This window comes from Xenopus laevis, chromosome 7L, assembly GCF_017654675.1.
Source record: "Xenopus laevis strain J_2021 chromosome 7L, Xenopus_laevis_v10.1, whole genome shotgun sequence".
Classification (NCBI taxonomy): Eukaryota; Metazoa; Chordata; class Amphibia; order Anura; family Pipidae; genus Xenopus; species Xenopus laevis.
In genome coordinates this window covers 114439982-114460595 of record NC_054383.1, presented here as the reverse complement: position 1 = coordinate 114460595, position 20614 = coordinate 114439982, and the positions used below count along the sequence as shown (strand labels likewise).

At 39.8% G+C, this 20614-nt stretch overlaps 1 protein-coding gene across 3 annotated transcripts; it reads right to left on the bottom strand.

Annotated features, from left to right (window-relative positions):
* Positions 1-4405: 4405 nt before the first annotated feature.
* Positions 4406-19055, bottom strand: ceacam19lx.L (carcinoembryonic antigen-related cell adhesion molecule 19 like gene X L homeolog). Of its 3 annotated transcripts, none has more exons than XM_041569582.1 (8): positions 18655-19052; positions 17327-17671; positions 13826-14098; positions 10433-10558; positions 8439-8527; positions 6578-6610; positions 6041-6070; positions 4406-4629 (listed from the first exon to the last, which is right to left on the bottom strand). In XM_041569582.1, exons 1-8 carry the CDS (start codon positions 18713-18715, stop codon positions 4564-4566), a joined length of 1023 nt encoding a protein of 340 aa, XP_041425516.1. In that variant the 5' UTR covers positions 18716-19052; the 3' UTR covers positions 4406-4563. The 3 variants fall into 3 exon arrangements, with proteins under 3 accessions (XP_041425516.1, XP_018081809.1, XP_041425517.1); XM_018226320.2 differs by having other exon boundaries at positions 10463-10558; positions 18655-19049; XM_041569583.1 differs by lacking the exon at positions 17327-17671 and having other exon boundaries at positions 18655-19055.
* Between the last annotated feature and the right edge of the window lie 1559 nt (positions 19056-20614).

Here is a 20614-nt window from a genome sequence, read left to right as displayed (position 1 = left end):
CCTGGTGGTTAAGCGGGAGGGGTCTGCAGGGACGCCTGCCACGCTGCTCCTCTGGGCCGCAAAAAGGGGAATGGTTAGGGGGCGCGCGGTGTGTTCCTTACTGATTTATTTGCGCATGCGTGCTGCCGTGTGACCTCAGCGCGCAGTGGAGTGAAATTTAAAAGTATTTAAAGGCACAGTTTGGATTGTCACATTGCCCATTATAGGAGTTTGTTCCTGGTGCTATCTGAGCTTTTGCTATTCTGTTTTGAACCTGTTTGTTTCCTGTTGTGACCCCCTACTCCCTTTGGCCTAAAACCTCCAGCTAACAGTCGTGCCCCTCTGCCTATCCAGAACCTCTAGCCTTGCACCTCTCCTTTAAAGGAACAGTAACACCAAAAAATGTAATTGTTTGAAAGGAATGAAAATATCATGTACTATTGCCCTGCACTGGTAAAACTGATCTGTTTGCTTCAGAAACACTACTATAGTTTATTTAAACAAGCTGCTGGGGAGCAATGGCGGAAATTGAAAAACGGCTAAATGGCACAGGATAACTAATGGATAACAGATAACACCATTAGACAGACAAAGCGTATCTGTTATCTGCAGTGTAACCTGAGCCTTTTCTCCTTTGAATGGCTGCCCCCATTGCTACACAGCATCTTATTTATATAAACAATAGTAGTTTTTCTTAAGCAAACACAGCAGTTTTACCAGTGCAGGGCAACACTGCATTATATTTTCATTACTTTAAAACACTTTTATTTTTTGTATGTTACTGTTCCTTTAAGTCCTGGTGGCATCCAAGTAGCTGAGGGCTCCTCCCGAGGCCAAAGGCGGTCACACTACAGGTGAAGCACGAGTCGAGACCAGGGTGCTTGGCATTTGTTCTGGTGTTGGGTGCCGACCGTGACAGCTCCATGCTGATCTTCCCTCTCTTGTCTTGAGTGTGTGACCGCGGTAAGGACCATGTCACTCCTGGGACATCTTGTTGCAGCTCGGTCTTGCCTGTCACTCCTGGGACATCTATACAGCCCTCACACCTGCTGGGGGCTTCCTGAGTGTGCGACCGCAGTAAAATAACCGTTAGCTTACCACGGTCGCAAACTCAAGAAGCCGCCAGCAGGTGTGAGGGCTGTATAGACAATGTGACAGGCAAAGCCGCAAGACTGAGACGCAGCAAGCATTATAAAGAGCCGCATGAGGCTCCAGAGCCGCTCTTTTGATAGTAAAGGTTGCTGACCCCTGGTTTAACCAAAGTTTACTGACTACTGAGTATAATTGACTGAATATAAAATACTGAATATTATACTGCCATTACAATTAAGGATGCACTAAATCCAGGATTTAGTCTGGGATTCAGCCAGGATTCAGCCTTTTTCAACAGGATTCGGATGCAGCCAAATCCTTGTGCCTGGCCAAACCGAATCCTAATCCTAATTTGCATATGTAAATTAGGATAGGAAGGGAAATCACGTGATTTTTCGTAACAAAACAAGGAAGTAAATCATTTTTTCCCACTTTTTCCTTATTTGCATATGCAAACTAGGATTCATATTCGGATTGGTCTTTCACGAATTCCAAATAGTGGATTTGGTGCAATACGGCATAGCTTCCAAAATTAACTCAAAGCACTATACAAAAAACCAGCAAGCATCAGTATTGGCAGAAAGTTTATTCATACTGTAGAAATCATGTCTAAAAACGCTAACCAGGTCCTGTCTTCTCTTAGTTGGGTTCACACTCATCTCATGTGTTTTCCCTTTTGATGAACAGATCCTATGGCGTCTGTAGAGTTATCAATTGTTATTGTTACATATTTTTTTTTCTCCAGAGGACTGATGGGTGAAAATGGGGGGGGGGTGTCCAAATTGGAATAACTTCTCACCCCTATATATTCTGCTGTTGCAGAACATGATAATTGTTCATACTTCACTTCTGATAAAATGTTTGCGGATACATGACCTGGCAGCTTTTAAGAAGTAAAAGTGAAAAATGATCTCTTCTACGGGTATAAATATTTTGCAAGTTTCAATTATGAAATGACATTAGTTGCTCTCATGCTTAGATAAATAACCCTACGGGGAATGGGAAAAATCCAAGGTCTTCATACAAATGAAAGGACACCGGCAAAACTCAAGGTAAAGAACCAGTGGTTAAAATGCATCAGTTGTCACTTGAAGTGTTCTTTCCAAAGTGCAGTTGTGCTAAAATGGATGCACATATTGTTTTTTTAAGGGTTAAGTCCCAATGCAGTACACCACTGGCAACACTTTGTTTAGTTTCAAAGGCAGACATATTTTCATCAAACATATCCAGCTTCCCGGTCGACATCTCAGCAGTGCCTCCAAATATAACCCTAATTTGCTTACTGTCTCTTTAATTAGCAATTAACCCTTGGCAATTTAGGGCCCTCTGGTGAACCACGCAAGTGCAGGTGTTGACGTGGGGTACTTAGATTTGATATATCTAGGGTTGCCTTTAATCCCACTGTTGGTTGAGCCAATAGGCACAGCAAACATGGGGCAAAAGAATCCCATGCTGATGCTGTTTTAGAACCAAGTGCCGGGGATTGACATAAACCTGACTGATGCAATCCGCCTGTTACAGATATATAAAACATCTGCAGGATATTTCCTAATGCTATTACAAACATAATATTGTTTTGTGAAATTCTCATTGTTTTGATCGTATGGGAATCAGAAAACCTTCCTCTTCTAACTGCAGTTTTACATTGGCACTCCCAGGTTTGACTGCCTTTTCATTCAGTCAGAAATCAGCTAATGGACATTATCATTAGGCTACCAGTAAGTCATTTTTCAATGCAACAAACAGAAATAATCTGAAGGGCACCTAAAGCATTTATCGCTCAGTTCAGTTTGATGAGCAAAGTCTCCAGATCCAAAGTCTATGAGAAAACCTAAGTCTGGAGTATTCTTCTGAAGTTGAATTTGGCTGATCACATATTTAATTTAATACTGAATGTTATTTGTGCAGGTTTGGATATTTTACACTAAACGGGTTTCCTTGGTCATGGAACCAAGCAATGTCACATGCTCTTAGATAGAGAGATGGAGATGACAAGTATGGTATAAACATTCCCATTCTGTTGTTCTCTGGTGCTAAAATGATGTGGTATATTTAATGTAAAAATGGAGTGCAAAGAGGTATTCTTACCTATAGTTCTGAATACAGCCCATAGCTACCATTCTGCAGCGACTAAGAATGGAATAAATGATAGTGAGGCTAGTTATCAAGGACAGCCTGTTGTCCCGACGAGGAGTGAGTAGATTGGGGTAAATCCCCTTAGACAATTGTATGCCAGTTAGGACTTGAGAGCATTCAGGTGTAGCTTAGAGGGAAACTATGGGGCTGTAGTGAGACAGCCAGGTGAAGATTGTGTGTTGTATGTATACACAACAGACTTGGGACACCCAGAGAAAGTGTGGCAAGGAGAAGGCTTCTTGCCACAGTTTTCATTCAGTCAGAAATCAGCTAATGGACATTATCATTAGGCTACCAGTAAGTCATTTTTCAATGCAACAAACAGAATAATCTGAAGGGTACCTAAAGCATTTATCGCTCAGTTCAGTTTGATGAGCAAGGTCTCCAGATCCAAAGTCTATGAGAAAACCTAAGTCTGGAGTATTCTTCTGAAGTTGAATTTGGCTGATCAAATATTTAATTTAATCCTGAATGTTATTTGTGCAAGTTTGGATAAGCTACAGGTATATCTTAGAGAGAAACTATGGGGCTGTAGTGAGACAGCCAGGTGAAGCTTGTGTGTTGTATGTGTACACAACAGACTTGGTTGGGACACCCAGAGAAAGTATGGCAAGGAGAAGGCTCCCTATACTGGCTAATGGCACTCTGCTAGTGCATTTCTGCATGACATTGAAACTAGAGGCTTTGGGAGAGGAACGCTGAGTGAGAGAGTGAGATTAGTGGAGAACCTTTGGGGAAGTGTTCATTGTGTAACTATTATGCTTAAATTGACAACCAGTGCCCCAGTCTGTTACTAGCCTCCCTGAAAGAAGTTGCTTTCAATAAAAATGTTCCTTGGCTCATCACATCATTGTAAATATACCTACTTCTTACAGTAAAGGCCCTGCATATGCATTTGTCTGTAATGGGTGCCCATCAGCGACGGGTGGCCCTTTTACATGTGGAGCAGCAGCTTTTCAGTAAGCACATTTGTTTCCACCTTTTGACATCAATTAGATGATGACTCATTAACTATGGGAAAGTAACAAGTGCTGGAGCCCCAGGAAATGCCAAATATTACCTATGCTAACCTGCCCTTAACTAATGCAAGGATGTGGTAGGCAACACCTACATACCAACTATGTTGCACTCTGTCAGTATAAATTACTCCTATAATTGGCAAGGGAAGATAAACCACATATAACATAAAAAACATTACTGTCACATAACCGTGCCTTTATTAAAGAGAAAAAAGTACAATGCAGTATAAATGGAATACTATTTCAAACGGAATTTTTTTATCTCTGAAAAGTAAATTGGTAGCAAGGTGAAATGAATGCTGATGGTGCCATGATACGACGGCTTCATGAATCTGAATTATCCATGTCTTGCTCCCTTCATGTCAAGGTCATTGTAGATATGATATGATCGATCTTGTAGCCCCTGCAAAAGAGAACTTGTTTAATAAATCATTTCCAATAGTTTATCAGTGTCTAAAGTATATTATCTTACAGTATGTGTAGGCCGTAAAAGGATATGTTGGTTTAAGCTCACTCAGTGCTAATTGTTTGGTATAAGCACACGCAATGGCCAGAACATATCAACTGGGGGCTTGTTTTGGATTATAGGTGTATTATGGGGGAATGTAATTTGTTTTGTTAGTGCAAAAAAGTTTCTCAAAGATGCTAGCGAACTTTAGCGAGCATGTTTGTGCCATTTTTGACTTTTGTTACATTCCGCTTAACACTTGTAATGAGGAGATACATAGAATGCTATTAAATACACTGACATACACAGTTCCTAGGATCTTTCATGCAGCTCAGAAATAGACCAGGGTGTATAAGGCATACATGGAAGCAGACCTGTTGTTGGCTAGGGTTTTAGGATAGGTTTAATAGCCAGGGAGGGGGCTTATTTCAACATTGTGTGAAAAACATGGCTAGAGCCTTTCCTGCTATCATACTGGATTCTGATCTCCTCTAACTACAGTTTGTGTAACCAAAGCCTCAGATCCCTGTTTCCCAGAGCCAGCAAGCAACTAGTGCCTCATGTCAGGGCCTAACACTTCTAGTTGATTTGAGTCGGGCCCAAAGCTGTATGCAAAAAAGTCTGATTCGCAGTATCTGAAGGGTTGAGAAAGTTCGTAGTCGTATCCAGGCAAAAAGATCAGGGCAGGCAGCGGGTTCAGAGTCAAGGCCGGAGGTCAAGGATCAAGGCAGAATAGCAATTTAGGAGCATCCAGGAACTTTAGCAAGAAAGACCTATATTGGCCATTGAACCTGAGTCTCTGGAGTCCTTTTATTTAGAATTTTCACTCTGAAACGTGGAGCGATGACGTTATGTGCTGCAGAGGGTACGGCCATCTTGGCCTTGAAGAGGAGAGAACACCTCAATGTTTGGAAGCATTTGTTTTGTGTTTGAATTGGTCCTGCTACTTGGATTTGAATGGGATATTTCTACAATTGCCACCCTTTAGCCCAGCGGAGACCGGGCAGGGGGCGTTGCCGTGACACAGAGGGGGCAGGTCCGTGACATGGAGGGGACGGGCATTGATGTTGGGGGGGGGCATTCGGCGATTGGCTGATCGCCGTGTCAATCATAGGGAATCCTGCTCGGTTTTCCTAATATGGAAAACCCGGCAGGCAGTTTTGACCCAGACAGCCCTTCAAAAAACTGGGCTGTCCGGGTCAAAACCAGACAGGTGACAACCCTAGATATTTCAGTGTTTTTCCCAGAACTGAAGAAGGTTGTCTTTTCATCTGCTGAAAGCCCCAACACACCTATCTGGATATCTACCTATGAGAACATGGTTAGGCTGCGTTTAATCTGAGATATCTGGAAGGAAAGAGCTTACCATGTATCCAGAGTCCACCGTGCTATATTCCTTAAAAAAAATAATAAATGGATGCATGAGTAAAGTTAGTGTTGTAAATTTAATTCGTCAAGCATAGCAGGGCATCAAAACACTTTCTAATTTCTAAACAAAAGTTCATGTTTTGTTTGTATTTACAGCAATGTTACCCCCAGTGGTGTAACTAGATGTTACTGGGCCCTACAGCAAATTCAATTTAGGGCCCCAAAATATTGGCAAGTGAGCCTGTTCTACCACAATATATTAAGATTGCTCATTAATTAGGGCCTCACTGGGACCCCTACACTCCTGGCCTCCCCTGCAACCGCAGGAGCTGCTTCTTCTCTAGTTACAGCCCTGTTGTTTCAAATGTAAAATATCATAAAAACAAGCCAGGGGAGTATCACATTTCCATTGGCATCTTGCTTTCTTTGCAAACAGTCCCATCATGCCAAACTGGATGTCTAACTACTTTTTTTGCTTTTTGAATTAATGGTGAAATTGAATTTGCTCTGAGATATCTGGAGGGAAACAACTTACTGGGTATGAAGGTTCCTCTACGGTGTTTTGTCCCTATAAGGTAAGAGATAAACAACAAAATCAAAATAAGCCATAAAAAAATATTGCACACGGAAATCAGTGGTCAACAATCCACATTTAGTAGTCTCTGTCCACATATAAAATGCATTAAGGCTCTTACTGATGAGCGGTTGAAGCTGCGCTCCCCTGCGTTCCGTTTTTCTGCGTTCAGCCGCAGGGGAGAGCAGGAATAGACGCATTAAGCTTTTTTCAATGGGGCTGTACTCACACAGGCGCGTGCAGGCGCCGAACGCAGGAAAAATGCAGCATATTGCGTCTCAACCTGCATTCGGCACCTACACGCGCCAGTGTGAGTACAGCCCCATTGAAAAAAGCTTAATGCGTCTATTCCTGCGCTCCCCTGCGGCTGAACGCAGAAAAACGGAACGCAGGGGAGCGTAGCTTAAACCGCTCATCAGTAATAGCCCTTAAGGAGTGGCACACTGCTGGGTCGATCATAAATTGGTGATTACTGCAGGAGTATCACCTGGCAATGTCCAGTAATAATCAGAAAAAAACGTATGTAGCAGCACACTCATTTTGAGAAACAAAAAGTATTCCGTTTGGGATTCGGCCAGGATTCGGCCTTTGTCAGCAGGATTCGGATTTGGCCAACCGAATCTAAATCCTAATTTGCATATGGAAATTAGGGATGGGGAGGAAAATCGCGTGACTTTTTGTCACAAACAAGGAAGTAAAAAGTTTCCCCCCTTCCCACCCCTAATTTGCATATGCAAATTAGAATTGAGATTCGGTTCAGAATTCAGCCGAATCTTTCATGAAGGATTTGGGGGTTCTGCCAGTCATTACTGTGCCTGGGTGCAAGATCATCAAATAAATATCTATGCCTCCAACAGAATCTGCACTCACAGGGCTTAAAATTAGAAAACAAATTTATTAAAGAGCTACAGGCCTTTCTCAGAAAGGCCTTTGATGGGGCCGAAACGTCAGCTTTTGCAAACTCGCATTGCACATACCAAAAGAAAATAAATAAATATGTACATTTATTTGTATTTTTTTTTTTTTGGTATGTGCAATGCCAGTTTGCAAAAGCCTCTTTAAAAAAGTAAATATATGTAAAGAAGATGTATGTGTAGAAAACGTTTATGATGATTATGATGATGATTGTTTGGGTTTTTTGAGTACCAGCTTGGCTAGCCACATGAGTTTGCTTCTGGAAGGGATGGGCGAATTTGACCCGTTTCGTTTCGCCAAAAATTTGCAGACGCCCATTAAAGTCTATGGGCGAAATTTTTTTGACGCGCGTCTTTTTTTTTCCGCACGCCGCCATACAAGTCTATAGCCATAATTTTTTCGGCGAAACGAGGCGAAAAAATTCCCCGTCCCTACTTCTGGTCAAATATTTTTTTATCATTGTGTTATGTCTAGTGTACTATTGATGTGCAGGTTCACCTAGCCTGTCCACTCCCAATCTACACCTGACCCAAAACTGCCTGGTTCTTCTATTTATAGGCCCACTCATGACCCACCCATCTCTGATGTCATGAAAGGGGATGAGGCAGGCGACATCTATAAATAAATACTGGAAGAAGAAGCCTGGAACAGGACAAACTGTGTGCGGAAGTCAGCCCGCAGGTAAACCCAAAGGTTCTGCAATAAGCCCACAGGTTCTGCAGGTCCGCACATCACTACAGTGTAGCACATTTTAATGATTTATACTCTGCTAAAACTGAGCCCCCCACACAATTATTGAAGCTGTGGGTGATTCATGGGCTTTGCCATTACTTGGCCTCGATGCAACTGATATTTGACTATTGTCTGTTGCTGAACGGTAAAAAAAAAAACACAGACAAACACTTACCGTTGTTCCATCAATAACATTGGGATTCTGCGTGGGTTGATCGTGTTTGCTATTAACTTTTACAGTTTTTAGAACTGAAAGATATTTATCTATAATCATGAAATTAAGGAAGATAGGAATTAAGAATTGCAAGTTTAAGTCAAAATTATTCTGAGACTGCAATAGGCATGTCATAGAAAGGCCATCACATGGGGTGCTTAAAGGTCACCAGCGTCATATTATCATTTAATGCAGTTCTCACAGCAAGCAATAAGAAATGAGATGTTTTTTTACTTAGGGTCAGATTTACAAACCATCTGTAATTCTTTTTTACAAGTGTTAATGATGATCAGTTCAGATGTAACAAGCTCCTGCAGTAAAATTCTCATTGATTTTCAGGGATTACTGATTGGGATGAGCGTTAGATTTTAGTGCTGCTGCTAAGCTCTAACACTCCATATCAGAGAACAAATTACTAATGCTTGAAGACTTCATCTGTAGTGATGGGCGAATTTGCACCGTTTCGCTTCGCCGTAAAATACAATTCGCGAAACTACGAAAAATTTGCGAAATCGCGCCCGTTTTTGGCGCTGGCGTCCGTTTTTTCGGAAAAATTTTTTTGACGCCGGCGAATTCACGCCTGGCGAATAAATTCGCCCATCACTATTCATCTGCTTTGACTAATGTGCCAGTTTGTTAAATGAAAACTATAGCCCCTGAACAATGTAGGTCTCTATAAAAAGATATTGCATAAAACAGCTCATATGTAAAACCCTGCTTCATGTAAATAAACCATTTTCATAATAATATACTTTTTTAGTAGTATGTGCCATTGGGCAATCCTAAATAGAAAACTGCTATTTTAAAATGGGATCGTGGGATTCACGGTGCACACAAACAAACCGTACATGTTTGGTCATGTGAGCCAATTAACAGACAGACTTCTGTCTTTATGCTTCCACACTTCTTCCTGTTACAGTTAGGGGCAAATTTACTTAAGGTCGAATATCGAGGGTTAATTAACCCTCGATATTCGGCTGTCGAAGTTAAATCCTTCAACTTCGAATATCGAAGTCGAAGGATTTAACGATATCCGTTCGATTGATTTTAATCCATCGATCAAATGATTTTTGTTCGACCAAAAAAAAGCTAACATTGGCTTTGGTAGCTTTTAGGTGGCGAACTAGGGGGTCGAAGTTTTTTCTTAAAGAGACAGTACTTCGACTATCGAATGGTCGAATAGTCGAACGATTTTTAGTTCGAATCATTCAATTCAAAGACGAAGGTCGAAGTCGAAGGTCGAAGTAACCCATTCTATGGTCGAAGTAGCCAAAAAAAACATTCGAAATTCGACATTTTTTTCCTCTATACCTTCACTCGAGCTAAGTAAATGGGCCCCTAAGATTTGTAGTATTTCTGGTCAGTGTCGGACTGGCCCACTGGGATAGCAGGAAAACTCCCGGTGGGCCCAGGTGTCAGGGGGCCCTTGTGCTGCTAAATATTTGGCCTATTTCATGGCCATTTCCTATTTCTTTGAGAACAAAGAGGATAAATAGATGGAATAATAGATTATAGTATGTAAAGAAAAGAGACTAGGAGAATAGAGGTTGATTGGGAAGAGAAATAATAATTGTACTGAGAGTGGGCCCCTGGTCTATGGTTCTTTGGTGGGCCCCTGGTCTAAGGTTTTTGAGTGGGTCCTGGTGTCCCAGTCCGACACTGTTTCTGGTCAGGTGATCTCTGAGGCAGCACACAGACCATCACGAAATGGTGGTTCAAGGCAAGAGATGTAAAAGGGAAATATTTACTTAAATATATATACCAGTTTGGTAAGATTCTTTAATATGCCACTTAATATGATATGAACTATCTGTTGCTTAGATATTCAATTTGGGGGTAAAGTTTTCCTTTAAATACTTTTATGACAGTCATAAATATTTACTATAGGTGAATACGAGGTGTGGCCCTAGGCAATCGCCACATGTGCATCTGCCACGCCTAGGGTGGCTGCTTACCTGTCTGCCATTGTCTCACTGAAAGGATACTTCTCATGTACAGTAGAATTGCTGCAAAGGTGATCAGTAAACTTCCCACTATGCCGACACAAATGCCTGTACAATTACTGGGCTCCACACAGACACCTGTAAGATAGAAAAATGGGTGCACTCCACCATGATTTTGCACTTTGCATCCTGCCACCCAAGCAGTGCAGAGACCTGTGTTCCTCAGATGAGCACAGTGCTGCCTGTGTCCTGCAATACTGTATTCACAAGAGGCGGGACTGTGAGGGCATGTAGGTATCCCACCTCCCACCCTCTACCCATCCCCTAACTTGTTTTTTCATTTAGAAGCAAATTAGGAAGCACTGGCACACGCAGGTAGATTGCAGGTGCTAAGTACAGAGCTGTCTTGCTATCTGCACCACCGGTTTTTATTTGGAGTGAGGTGCCAGATCCCAGTGACAGAAAAAAATGCTCTCCAGGGTTGGACTGGGGGGGTTGCGGCCCCCTGGGACTGCTGTCCAGGGCCTCCCAGATGCGCTGTGCGGCGTTGATAAAAAAATGTTATTAAAATTTCACCCCAAATAATGGGAGAGGGGGTCTGGCCCATGTGGGTCGGGTGCCCACTGGGTTTTTTCCCAGTGTCCTGCCGGGCCAGTCCGACCCTGGTGCTCTCTGAATGATCACTTAAACTGGCCATACACAGGCCGATAAAAGCAGCAGACAGACCGAGACGGCAGATTATTGGCCCTCCGACGGGCTTTCTCGATCGTTATCTGGCCGCAAATCAGGCAGATGACGATTGTCAGGATTAAAAATCCTGTCGGATCACGGCCACATCTATTCGTTGATGCAGTTCCGTGATCCGACTGCCCCTGTTGGTTACATTATGAGCCAATCGTTGGGCCCCAGGGCCCACGATCGGATCAACCCAATATCGCCCACCTCAATGTGGGCATATCGCCAAATGAGTGGATCTCTACGTGTGTGGCCACTTTAAGGGGTGTGCTCATTTCTACTTTTGTACGTCTTTCCAAGGTCATATTAACTGACCGCCCTCATATCTTTTGCCTCACTTTCTATTAAAAACATTGACTTTGTTTCTCCCCTCATTTCATAAATTCTTCCTATTCAATTTTTTTTGAGGCTTAGGCAACTAATTAAACATAGAAGAAGGGGTGCGCTCCCATGGTGTAAAATTGTATCAGCACCTTTAATCAAAGAAAGATATATTGCACTTAGGATTTAAGCAGAAAATGATTGTTCATCAATAAAGTCTGTTGAATCTGTTTCCCTATACTAATTAACCAGTATTAACATTTACTATGATGTAGAGAATGATAAGTTGCTATTGGTTTTAATGTTTTATTATTTGTGTTATTTGCTTTTTATTCAGCAGCTCTTCAGTTTCAGCAATCTGGTTGTTAGGGTCCAAATTACCCTAGCAGCCATGCATTGATTTGAATTAGAAGACTGGGATATGAATGGGGAGGGCAATAACAATACATTTATATCATAATTGAGCACTTGTTTTTTAGATGGGGTCAGTGAAACCCATTTGAAAGCTGGAAGGAGTCAAAAGAAGAATACAAATAAATAAAAAACTATAAAAAAGAAGGCCAATAGAAATGTTGCTTAGAATTAGCCAGTCTATAACATACTAAGGGGGTTATTTATCAAATAATTTATCTCAATATTTTCTGCTACAAACTCCGATCACATCCGCTCGGGTTTTTTATGCTTATTTATTATTACATTTTCCCGAAAATTTGGTTTGCGGGAAAAAAAATTCGTGATTTTTTTTTGGATTTTTTATCTGATTTTCATGACTTTTTTGGATTTTTCATCTGATTTTCATGATTTTCACAATTTTTCTGGAATTTGCCCCTGAAATTTTTGGGGTATTGCACGAAACCCAGCTCACATCAAAAAATCAATGGGACCTCTCCCATTGACTTATATGCAACCTCGACAGGTCTGAGATGCCGGATTTTCAGATTTGGACTTTTCCATCCTCAGGGTTTAATAAATTCCAAAAAATTTTGATTTTTTTAAAAGTCCGATTTTATTAAAAAAAATCACGCCGTTGCGCCGTGGCTGAAGTCCACGGCGCAACGTCTTCAGATCCGATGCTCTTAGAGGAAGTGCATGTGACTAGATGGATACGCCGAATATAATCTAAGTAATAGAAATATCGCACCTACAAACTGCATGCATCTGACACGACACAACTGTCGGATGCAAACGCCGCACATTGCGTCTTCATCCGACAGTCGTGTCTGAAGACATTGCGCCATGGAGTTCAGCCCTTAGACTCCACACTCAGCACATAGTTCATTGTTATCAATGTGACTGGGAATAAAAAAAAATTACCATTGATCTTACCTATAAAGAAACCACTTTTATTACTAGTGATTGGCGAATTTCTAATGTTTCACTGAAAAATTCGCAAATTTCCCGCAAAGTTCTCAAAATTCAGGAAACGGCTAAAAAATGGCGTGAAAATCGGAAAGTTCTCCAAAAAATTGTGAAATTCGAACATTTTCACAAAAAAATAGTTAAATTCAACCATTTTCATGGAAAAATTTTGAAATTTGAACGTTTTCACAAAAAAACTGAAATTCGCAGTTTTCACTAAAAAAATCGTGACATTCGAACATTTTCATGAAAAACTTGTGAAAATCAGAAATTGACGCTGAAATTCGCCGCAAATTCTTGCCAGGTGAATTTATTCGCCCATCACTATTTATGACTCTAAAGAGCACATTTACTAAGCTCGAGTGAAGGATTCGAAGTAAAAAAACTTTGAATTTCGAAGTTTTTTTTGGGTACTTTGACCATCGAATAGGCTACTTCGACCTTCGACTACGACTTCGACTTCGAGCGATTCAAACTAAAAATCGTTCGACTATTCGACCATTCGATAGTCGAAGTACTGTCTCTTTAAAAAAAACTTTGACTACATACTTTGCCACTTTAAACCTACCAAGCTACAATGTTAGCCTATGGGGACCTTCCCCATTACTTTTTAAAGGTTTTTTGATCGAAGGAAAATCGTTAGATCAATTTATTAAAATCCTTTGAATTGTTTGATTCGTAGGATTTAATCATTCGATTTTTCCTTCGATCGATCAAAGTATTTGCGGTAAATCCTTCGACTTCGATATTTCGAAGGATTTTACTTTGAGGGTCGAATATCGAGGGTTAATTAACCCTCGATATTCGACCCTTAGTAAATGTGCCCCTTAATCAAGATAAGAAAATTTCAAATTGAACTCTTTCCAGCTTGAATGCAAAGGGGAAGTATTATGTCCCAATTCCTAAATAGACATTCTCAATAAACTGTATGGATACATAAACTGGAAACAGTTACTGTAGGTATAAACACCACAATGAAATGTTACTTACAATATAGGGACAGTGTATAGGGGTCACTAATATTCTTGCTGACTTGATTCTCCACTTCACACCGGTACTGTCCAACATCTGATCGTATTATCCTGGGAATAGTCATACTGCTATTATCGTGGGAAAATTTGACTCCAGAAGGAAAGCGTCCGTCAATTCTGCTCCATGTGTATTTCTGTACCTCTCTTTTGCCTGAATCACAATAAAGAGTGACTTCTTCATGTGTCTTTGGCCGCGAGTTGTGTAGGCTGATTGTTGGTTTGTCCAATGGCACTGCAGACAAAACAACACAGGGATGGTTATGATTTGCTATGAATTAGCTTTAGAGGAGACATGAGAAACAATACTATAAATACTAATAGGATTTAAACTATACAGCGGCCAGATTGTCATGTAATACACAAGATCTATGAATTAGTGATTTCATATATTTATAGAACTTATAGGTCACTATTAATATCCTTATAATACACAAAAGCCATGAATATCCTGTAAATTATATCCTTATAAACGGTGAGTAGTGATGTCATCAGTTATAAACGGTGAGTAGTGATGTCATTTCTGTCACATGACTCACTAAAATTTGTGTATTATAATAAATAAAGTACCCCCAGTTGTAAAATATGAGGATATTAGAAGTTACCTCGGAGTTCCATGACCTGTATAAAAACACTCGGCCTTCGGCCTCGTGTTTTTATATGGTCATGAAACTCCTCGGTAACTAATAATATCCTTATATTTTACAAGAGGGGGTACTTTATTCACTATATATTTTTACAAAGGACTACTAGGCCAGAGCTAAGGGGATGAAATATCCAGCTCCTCATTTACTTAGCTCGAGTGCAGGAATAGAATAAAAAAAACCTTCGAATTTCGAATGATTTTTTTGGCTTCTTCGACCATCGAATGGGCTACTTCGACCTTCGACTACGACTTCGACTTCGAATCGAACGTTTCGAACTAAAAATCGTTCGACTATTCGAACCATTCAATAGTCGAAGTACTGTACTTCGACCCCCTAGTTCGCCACCTAAAACCTACCGAAGTCAATGTTGGAAGGTCCCCATAGGCTTTCTAAGTATTTTTTGGTTGAAGAAAAATCGGTCGATCGATGAATTAAAATCCTTCGAATCAAACTATTCGAAGGATTTAATCGTTCGATCAAATGATTTTTCGTTCGATCGTTCGATCGAACTATTTGCGCTAAATCCTTCGACTTCGATATTCGAATTTGAAGGATTTCAATTCGGCAGTCGAATATCGAGGGTTCATTAATTATTAATTAATTAGTTACCATAAGTAAATTTGCCCCTTACTTTTAGTATGACTTATTCTAAGCAACTTTTCAATTGGTCTACATTTTTTTTTATCATTTTTGAATTATCTGCTGCCTTCTTCAGACTCTTTCCAGCTAAGAAACAAATGCTCTGTAAGGCTACACATGTCTTGTTAATGCTACTTTTTATTACTCATATTTCTATTCAGTCCTTTCCTAAACATATTCCAGTCTCTTATTAAAATCAATGCATGGTTGCTGGGGTAATTTGGACCCTAGCAACCGGATTTCTGAACTTGCAAACTGGAGAGCTGCTGAATAAAAAGCTAAATAACTCAAAAACCACAAATCATAAAAAAATTAAAACCAATTGCAATGTCTATCTCTTTAAAAATTCGACTTCAACTATTCACCATCTAAAACCTGCTGAATTGCTGTTTTAGCCAATAGGGGACCTCCTAGAACCTCCTAGAACCTATTCGGAGTCAATTGGTGGACTTTAAAATATCGAAAAAATTTTTGGGAAAAAAAATCGAATGCTCTATTAATTAGTTACTTACGAAGAATTTGGCCAAATATGGACCTATTTGATCGAAAATGTACCTATTTGATCGAAAACTGACCTATTCGGCCAAAAATAAAATACGTCTTAATTTCAATTGGTCTTTTTGAATTCGAATTTTGAAGTTTTTCAAATTCAAAATTCGACCCTTGATAAATATGCACCTTAAAGTTAATTTAAAGGTGAATATCCAGATTTGGACAGCCTATTAGCTACAAGATGCATGCATTCCATTAGGGCCCCCATTTAGTCTTAAAGAGATACTGACACCAGAAAATAAACTTTTTTATTATCTATCATAACATTATCTTTGAATGCTATTTCTAATTTTGCCAAAAAAAAGTATTTTCCTGATGCTTTTACATGACCTTTTTTTTACTACTCTGTTCCTCTATGAGGGGGCTGCCATATTTTTTCAGAAGTAATCTATTAGTAATCCATTAGCATTAGAAGCTCTAACTGACACGCTAAGAAGTGACAGTCGGGTTGACAAAACAGTCAGGTTTTGGAACTTCAAGTAACAATTGCAAAAGCCGAACTATCAGTGAAAAACGATCGAATGACCTATAGGTAACTTTTCATGTAGATTAATATTTTGAAATAAATTTTTTAGTGTCAGTATCACTTTAAATAGAGGTTCTTGGAAAGGTGGGTCACTGAGGGAGTTGTTTTTTAGGTATAGCATGTAGCAGCACAGCTTCCCAGTCATGGACTAAATGAAACATACGTGTATTGTATAAGATAATGCATAAGTTATGTTGAGGTAGTTTTTATCTTCTATTTGGAAGGGTAGCTGCTTCAGACAAGTGATAGGGCGAATGAATTCGCCTGGCACGAATTTGTGGCAAATTTCCGCGTTTCGCGGCTGGTTGAATACATTTGCAAATCTCCTGCGAAATTTCACCAGTGAAAATTCGCTGGCGTCAATTTTCAATTTTTTCATGAAAACTTCGGATTTCACGATTTTTTTGTGAACACGTTCGAATTGCACGTTTTTTTCATGAAAACATTCAAATTTCACGATTTTTTTGTGAAAACGTTCGCATTTCATGATTTTTTTCATGAACTTTCAGATTTCACGATTTTTCCACGAATTTTTCCCCGTTTCAAAAATTTTGCGGGAAATTCGCAAATTTTTCTGGGAAGCGAAAAGGGAGACATTTGCCCATCACTACTGATAGTGGTAATTACAGGATTGTGTGTCACACTGGGGGGGAGAACTTCCAGTCCCAGAACAATCCAACAAAGCACGCACCCCATAACTAAACAGGGCATTTGATCTTAAAGATACAGTCCCTCCTAGCTCTGTCACTTGTACACTGATCGTTGTTTTCCACCCGGGGGCAGAAACACAAGCCAATACTGAAACATTGGAATGAAACCTGAAAACACCTTTTTTATGTTTTTAACATCGTTATTGATTGGCGAATTTCTCCCGTTTTTCTTCGCCGGAAAAATTCACGAAATTTTGCAGCTGGCGTTAAAGTCAACGGCCGTCTGAATACTGTTGATGCACACCGGCAAATTTTCGCTGGGGTTTCACAAATTCGCTCCTGGCGAATTTATTCGCCCATCACTAATCACTAGGGAATTATTTATAATGTTTTGTACATAAGACAAGCTCCCTGCAAGTCACTGGAGCTGCAGAGAACCAAGTACTCACCATATACAGGCAGGTTAATACTTGCTTGGGTTAAACTGTCTGCCTGTATCTGCACTGTGTAAATTTTTCTGTTTGCAATTTTTGAGATCCTTAATGAGCCATTTGGGAGGCCACTGGCCTGAGGGAAGTGCTGTGGCCCTGGTGTCTCAACAGGGTTAGAAGACAAAATATATGTTAAGATTAGGGTCGAATTGTCAGTTGATAAACCTTTATACCAGGAGAAAGAAATAATTGTCCCACTGATATCACTGACACTGAGAGTGACAGGCTGATTGACTACTGGATATTCAGGAATTGGCTGGATTTTAATTCCATGGATGAGATTTATCCAGACACTGAAGAGAGCTGAAAGGGAGAAAGGCTTGAGATTAATTCAGGAGACTCCAGCACAAGTTGGGACAAACATATCAATCACCAACTCACTAACAGAGAGATATGAGCACTACTTGCATTTTTACCATACTGTAAATATATTGGAAATAATGTATCCTCTAAATTAATACAGATAAGAGAATATTAGAAGAACACAGAAGAGTTCCATGAAAATATATAAGTTGAAGACCGAGTAATTTTATGCAGGTCACAGAGGTCCGAGGTGGCTTCTAAGATTTATCAAGGGTCGAAGTGAATTCGAGGGACTTTTCGAAGTAAAAAAATTCGAAGTAATTTTTTTGGATACTTCGACCATTGAATAGGATACTACGAATTCGATTCGAAGTAAAACCGTTCGAATATTCGACCATTCGATAATCGTAGTACTGTCTCTTTAAAAAAACATAGACTTCAATACTTCGCCAAATTAAACCTGCCGAAGTGCTATGTTAGCCTATGGGGACCTTCTAGAGCATTTTTATACGTTTTTTGAAGTCGAAGAAAAATCGTTCGATGGATGGATGAAATACTTCGAATCGTTCGATTCGAAGGATTTCATCGTTCGATCGGATGATTTTACTTCGACCGCAAATGGCCAAATTCGATGTAAAAAAACTTCGATATTCGAATTCGAAGTATTCCAATTTGATCAAATTTCGAAGCTTTTTCTACTTCGAAATTCGACCCTTGATAAATCTCCCCCTAATATCCTTATATTGTTTCTTAGGATATACAAGTTCAATTGAGTAATCACTCAATTGAGTATTGGTTATAATTCATCACAAGCCATTTATAAGGATATATTTTATAGGACACGCATGACTCTTTTGTATTGTAGCCTTTTATGGCACATCACAATGCACAGAACTCCTTGGTGTATTCTAATAGACTTAGGGGGATCCATTTCTCCCTATATATTGTACAAATAAAACAGAGATGAATTTAATATGACTTACCTGTGAGCAGATATCCCCTCATGCAAAGGGCCTGGGCTGCTGTTGCTTTCTCTCTGGCCATGGTGCCTGTGTCTAACAGTAAGGGGAAGTTGTCTATTTAATGTATTCTGCATTTTAGTCATATTCTTCTTTTTCTGTCACAACCAGTGGGAGGGTTTTTAAGGCACTCTGCAAAACTTCTCCAGAATCTAGCTAATGTGTAATGCTACTGTGGATACAGTACAACCCCCATTTTAGGTTTGTCAGGGAACCAGGAAAAATGTAAAATCAGGGAAATGTGTTAAAGTAACTATTTCTTCAAGTACTGAAAGGATATAAGCACAGGATCAATATTTACTGGGCAGTTGACTGCAGTGTATCCGTTATCCAGAAACCCGTTATCCAGAAAGCGCCAAATTATGGAAAGGCCCATAGACTCCATTTTATCCAAATAATTTTTTTAAAAAAATTTAAAAATAATTTCCTTTTTCCTTATAACAATAAAACAGTATCTTGTAGTTTATCCAAACTAAGATATAATTCATCCTTATTGGAAGCAAAACCAGCCTCTTGGGTTTATTCAATGTTTACATGATTTTCTAGTAGACTTAAGGAATGAAGATCCAAATTAAGGAAACATCCATTGTCTGGAAAGCCCTAGATCCAGGGCATTCTGGATAACAGGTCCTATACCTGTAGGGGAATTAAATTGCTGGTGGGAGGTAGTGGGGGGAAAAAGTGCAGAGACTGATTAACAGTCTCAGTATATTTCTGTGCAAAACTTCATCTTACTAAACTTTCATATAAAATGATGCAAGGGCAGGAAATTCTAGTTACGCTACTAGTGTCAGTATCATTGGACAAAGTGCATCGATTTTAAGAAGACCTACTCTTTTCCTTGGTTATTCTGTAAGAAAACAAATACATTCGGATAGTGAAGTATTATTAGGAAAATGACCACCCCAAAATGTTAGAAGCTACACACAAAAGAAGTTCAATAAAGTGCATCTCAGTAAGTAAAGAAGCATCTACTACTGAACGAATTAATAAAGCAAGACATAAGTCAGATAGACTATATAGGAAGAATCTATTAGAGAATAAGGGGGTTATTTAATAAAATCTGAATTTAGCTCATATTTTATTTAGGGAAGCACCAAATCCACTATTCGGCCGATCCCCGAATCCTTCGCAAATGATTCGGCCGAACCCCCGAATGCTTCGCGAAAGATTCGGACGAATACCGAACTGAATCCGAACCCTAATTTGCATATGCAAATTAAGGTTGGGAAGGGGAAAACATTTACTTGTTTTGTGACTAGTGATGGGTGAATTTATTCTCCAGGAGCGAATTCGCTGGAAAATTCGCCGGGGTCCGTTCGGGAATTTTTCGCCATTTTCACGAATTATGTGGGAAAATGAATTTCGACGCAGTTGTCGATTTTGACGTCAAAATCGTTGTTTTGCGGGAAATTCGCAGCATTAGCAGTGAAGCGAAAACGGGATAAATTCATCCGTCACTATTTGTGACAAAAAGTCATGCAATTTTCCTTCCTGTCCCTAATTTGCATATGCTACTTAGGATTCGGTTCGGTCAGGCAGAAAGATTTGGCCGAATCCAAATCCTGGCCTAATCCCGAACTGAATCCTGGTGCATCCCTAATTTTATTTAAAAAAAACATGACCAAACTCCTATGCCTGATTTTAGCGTATTTATTAATAAAAAAAACTTGATTCAATCGGATTGCGGAAAAACTCTGCTCTAATTTTTGGACTTTTTTTCCCAAATAGCTCAAAGTCTTCTCAATGGATTTTGCCCGTTTCCCAGACGAGCCTGAACAACGTCCACAGTGAGGAAGAACAAAACAGGTCCCCCCCCCCCTAATGCCTTTGTTGTGAAATTTCAGACAGGAAATCCATTTCTCAATTATTTCCGAAAAAAAAAAACATTACACCACTCAGCTGGCAAAACTCATTACATTTA

Bases quoted from the DNA above. Each gene is read 5' to 3' on its own strand.
- ceacam19lx.L (XM_041569582.1), bottom strand. From the start codon at position 18,715: ATGGCCAGAGAGAAAGCAACAGCAGCCCAGGCCCTTTGCATGAGGGGA. The intron at 17,672-18,654 runs GTAAGTCATATT...TCTCCCTTTCAG, and splicing joins GAGGGGATATCTGCTCACAG to CTCTCTTCAGTGTCTGGATA. The intron at 6,611-8,438 runs GTAAGTGTTTGT...CTTACCTTATAG, and splicing joins ATGTTATTGATGGAACAACG to GGACAAAACACCGTAGAGGA.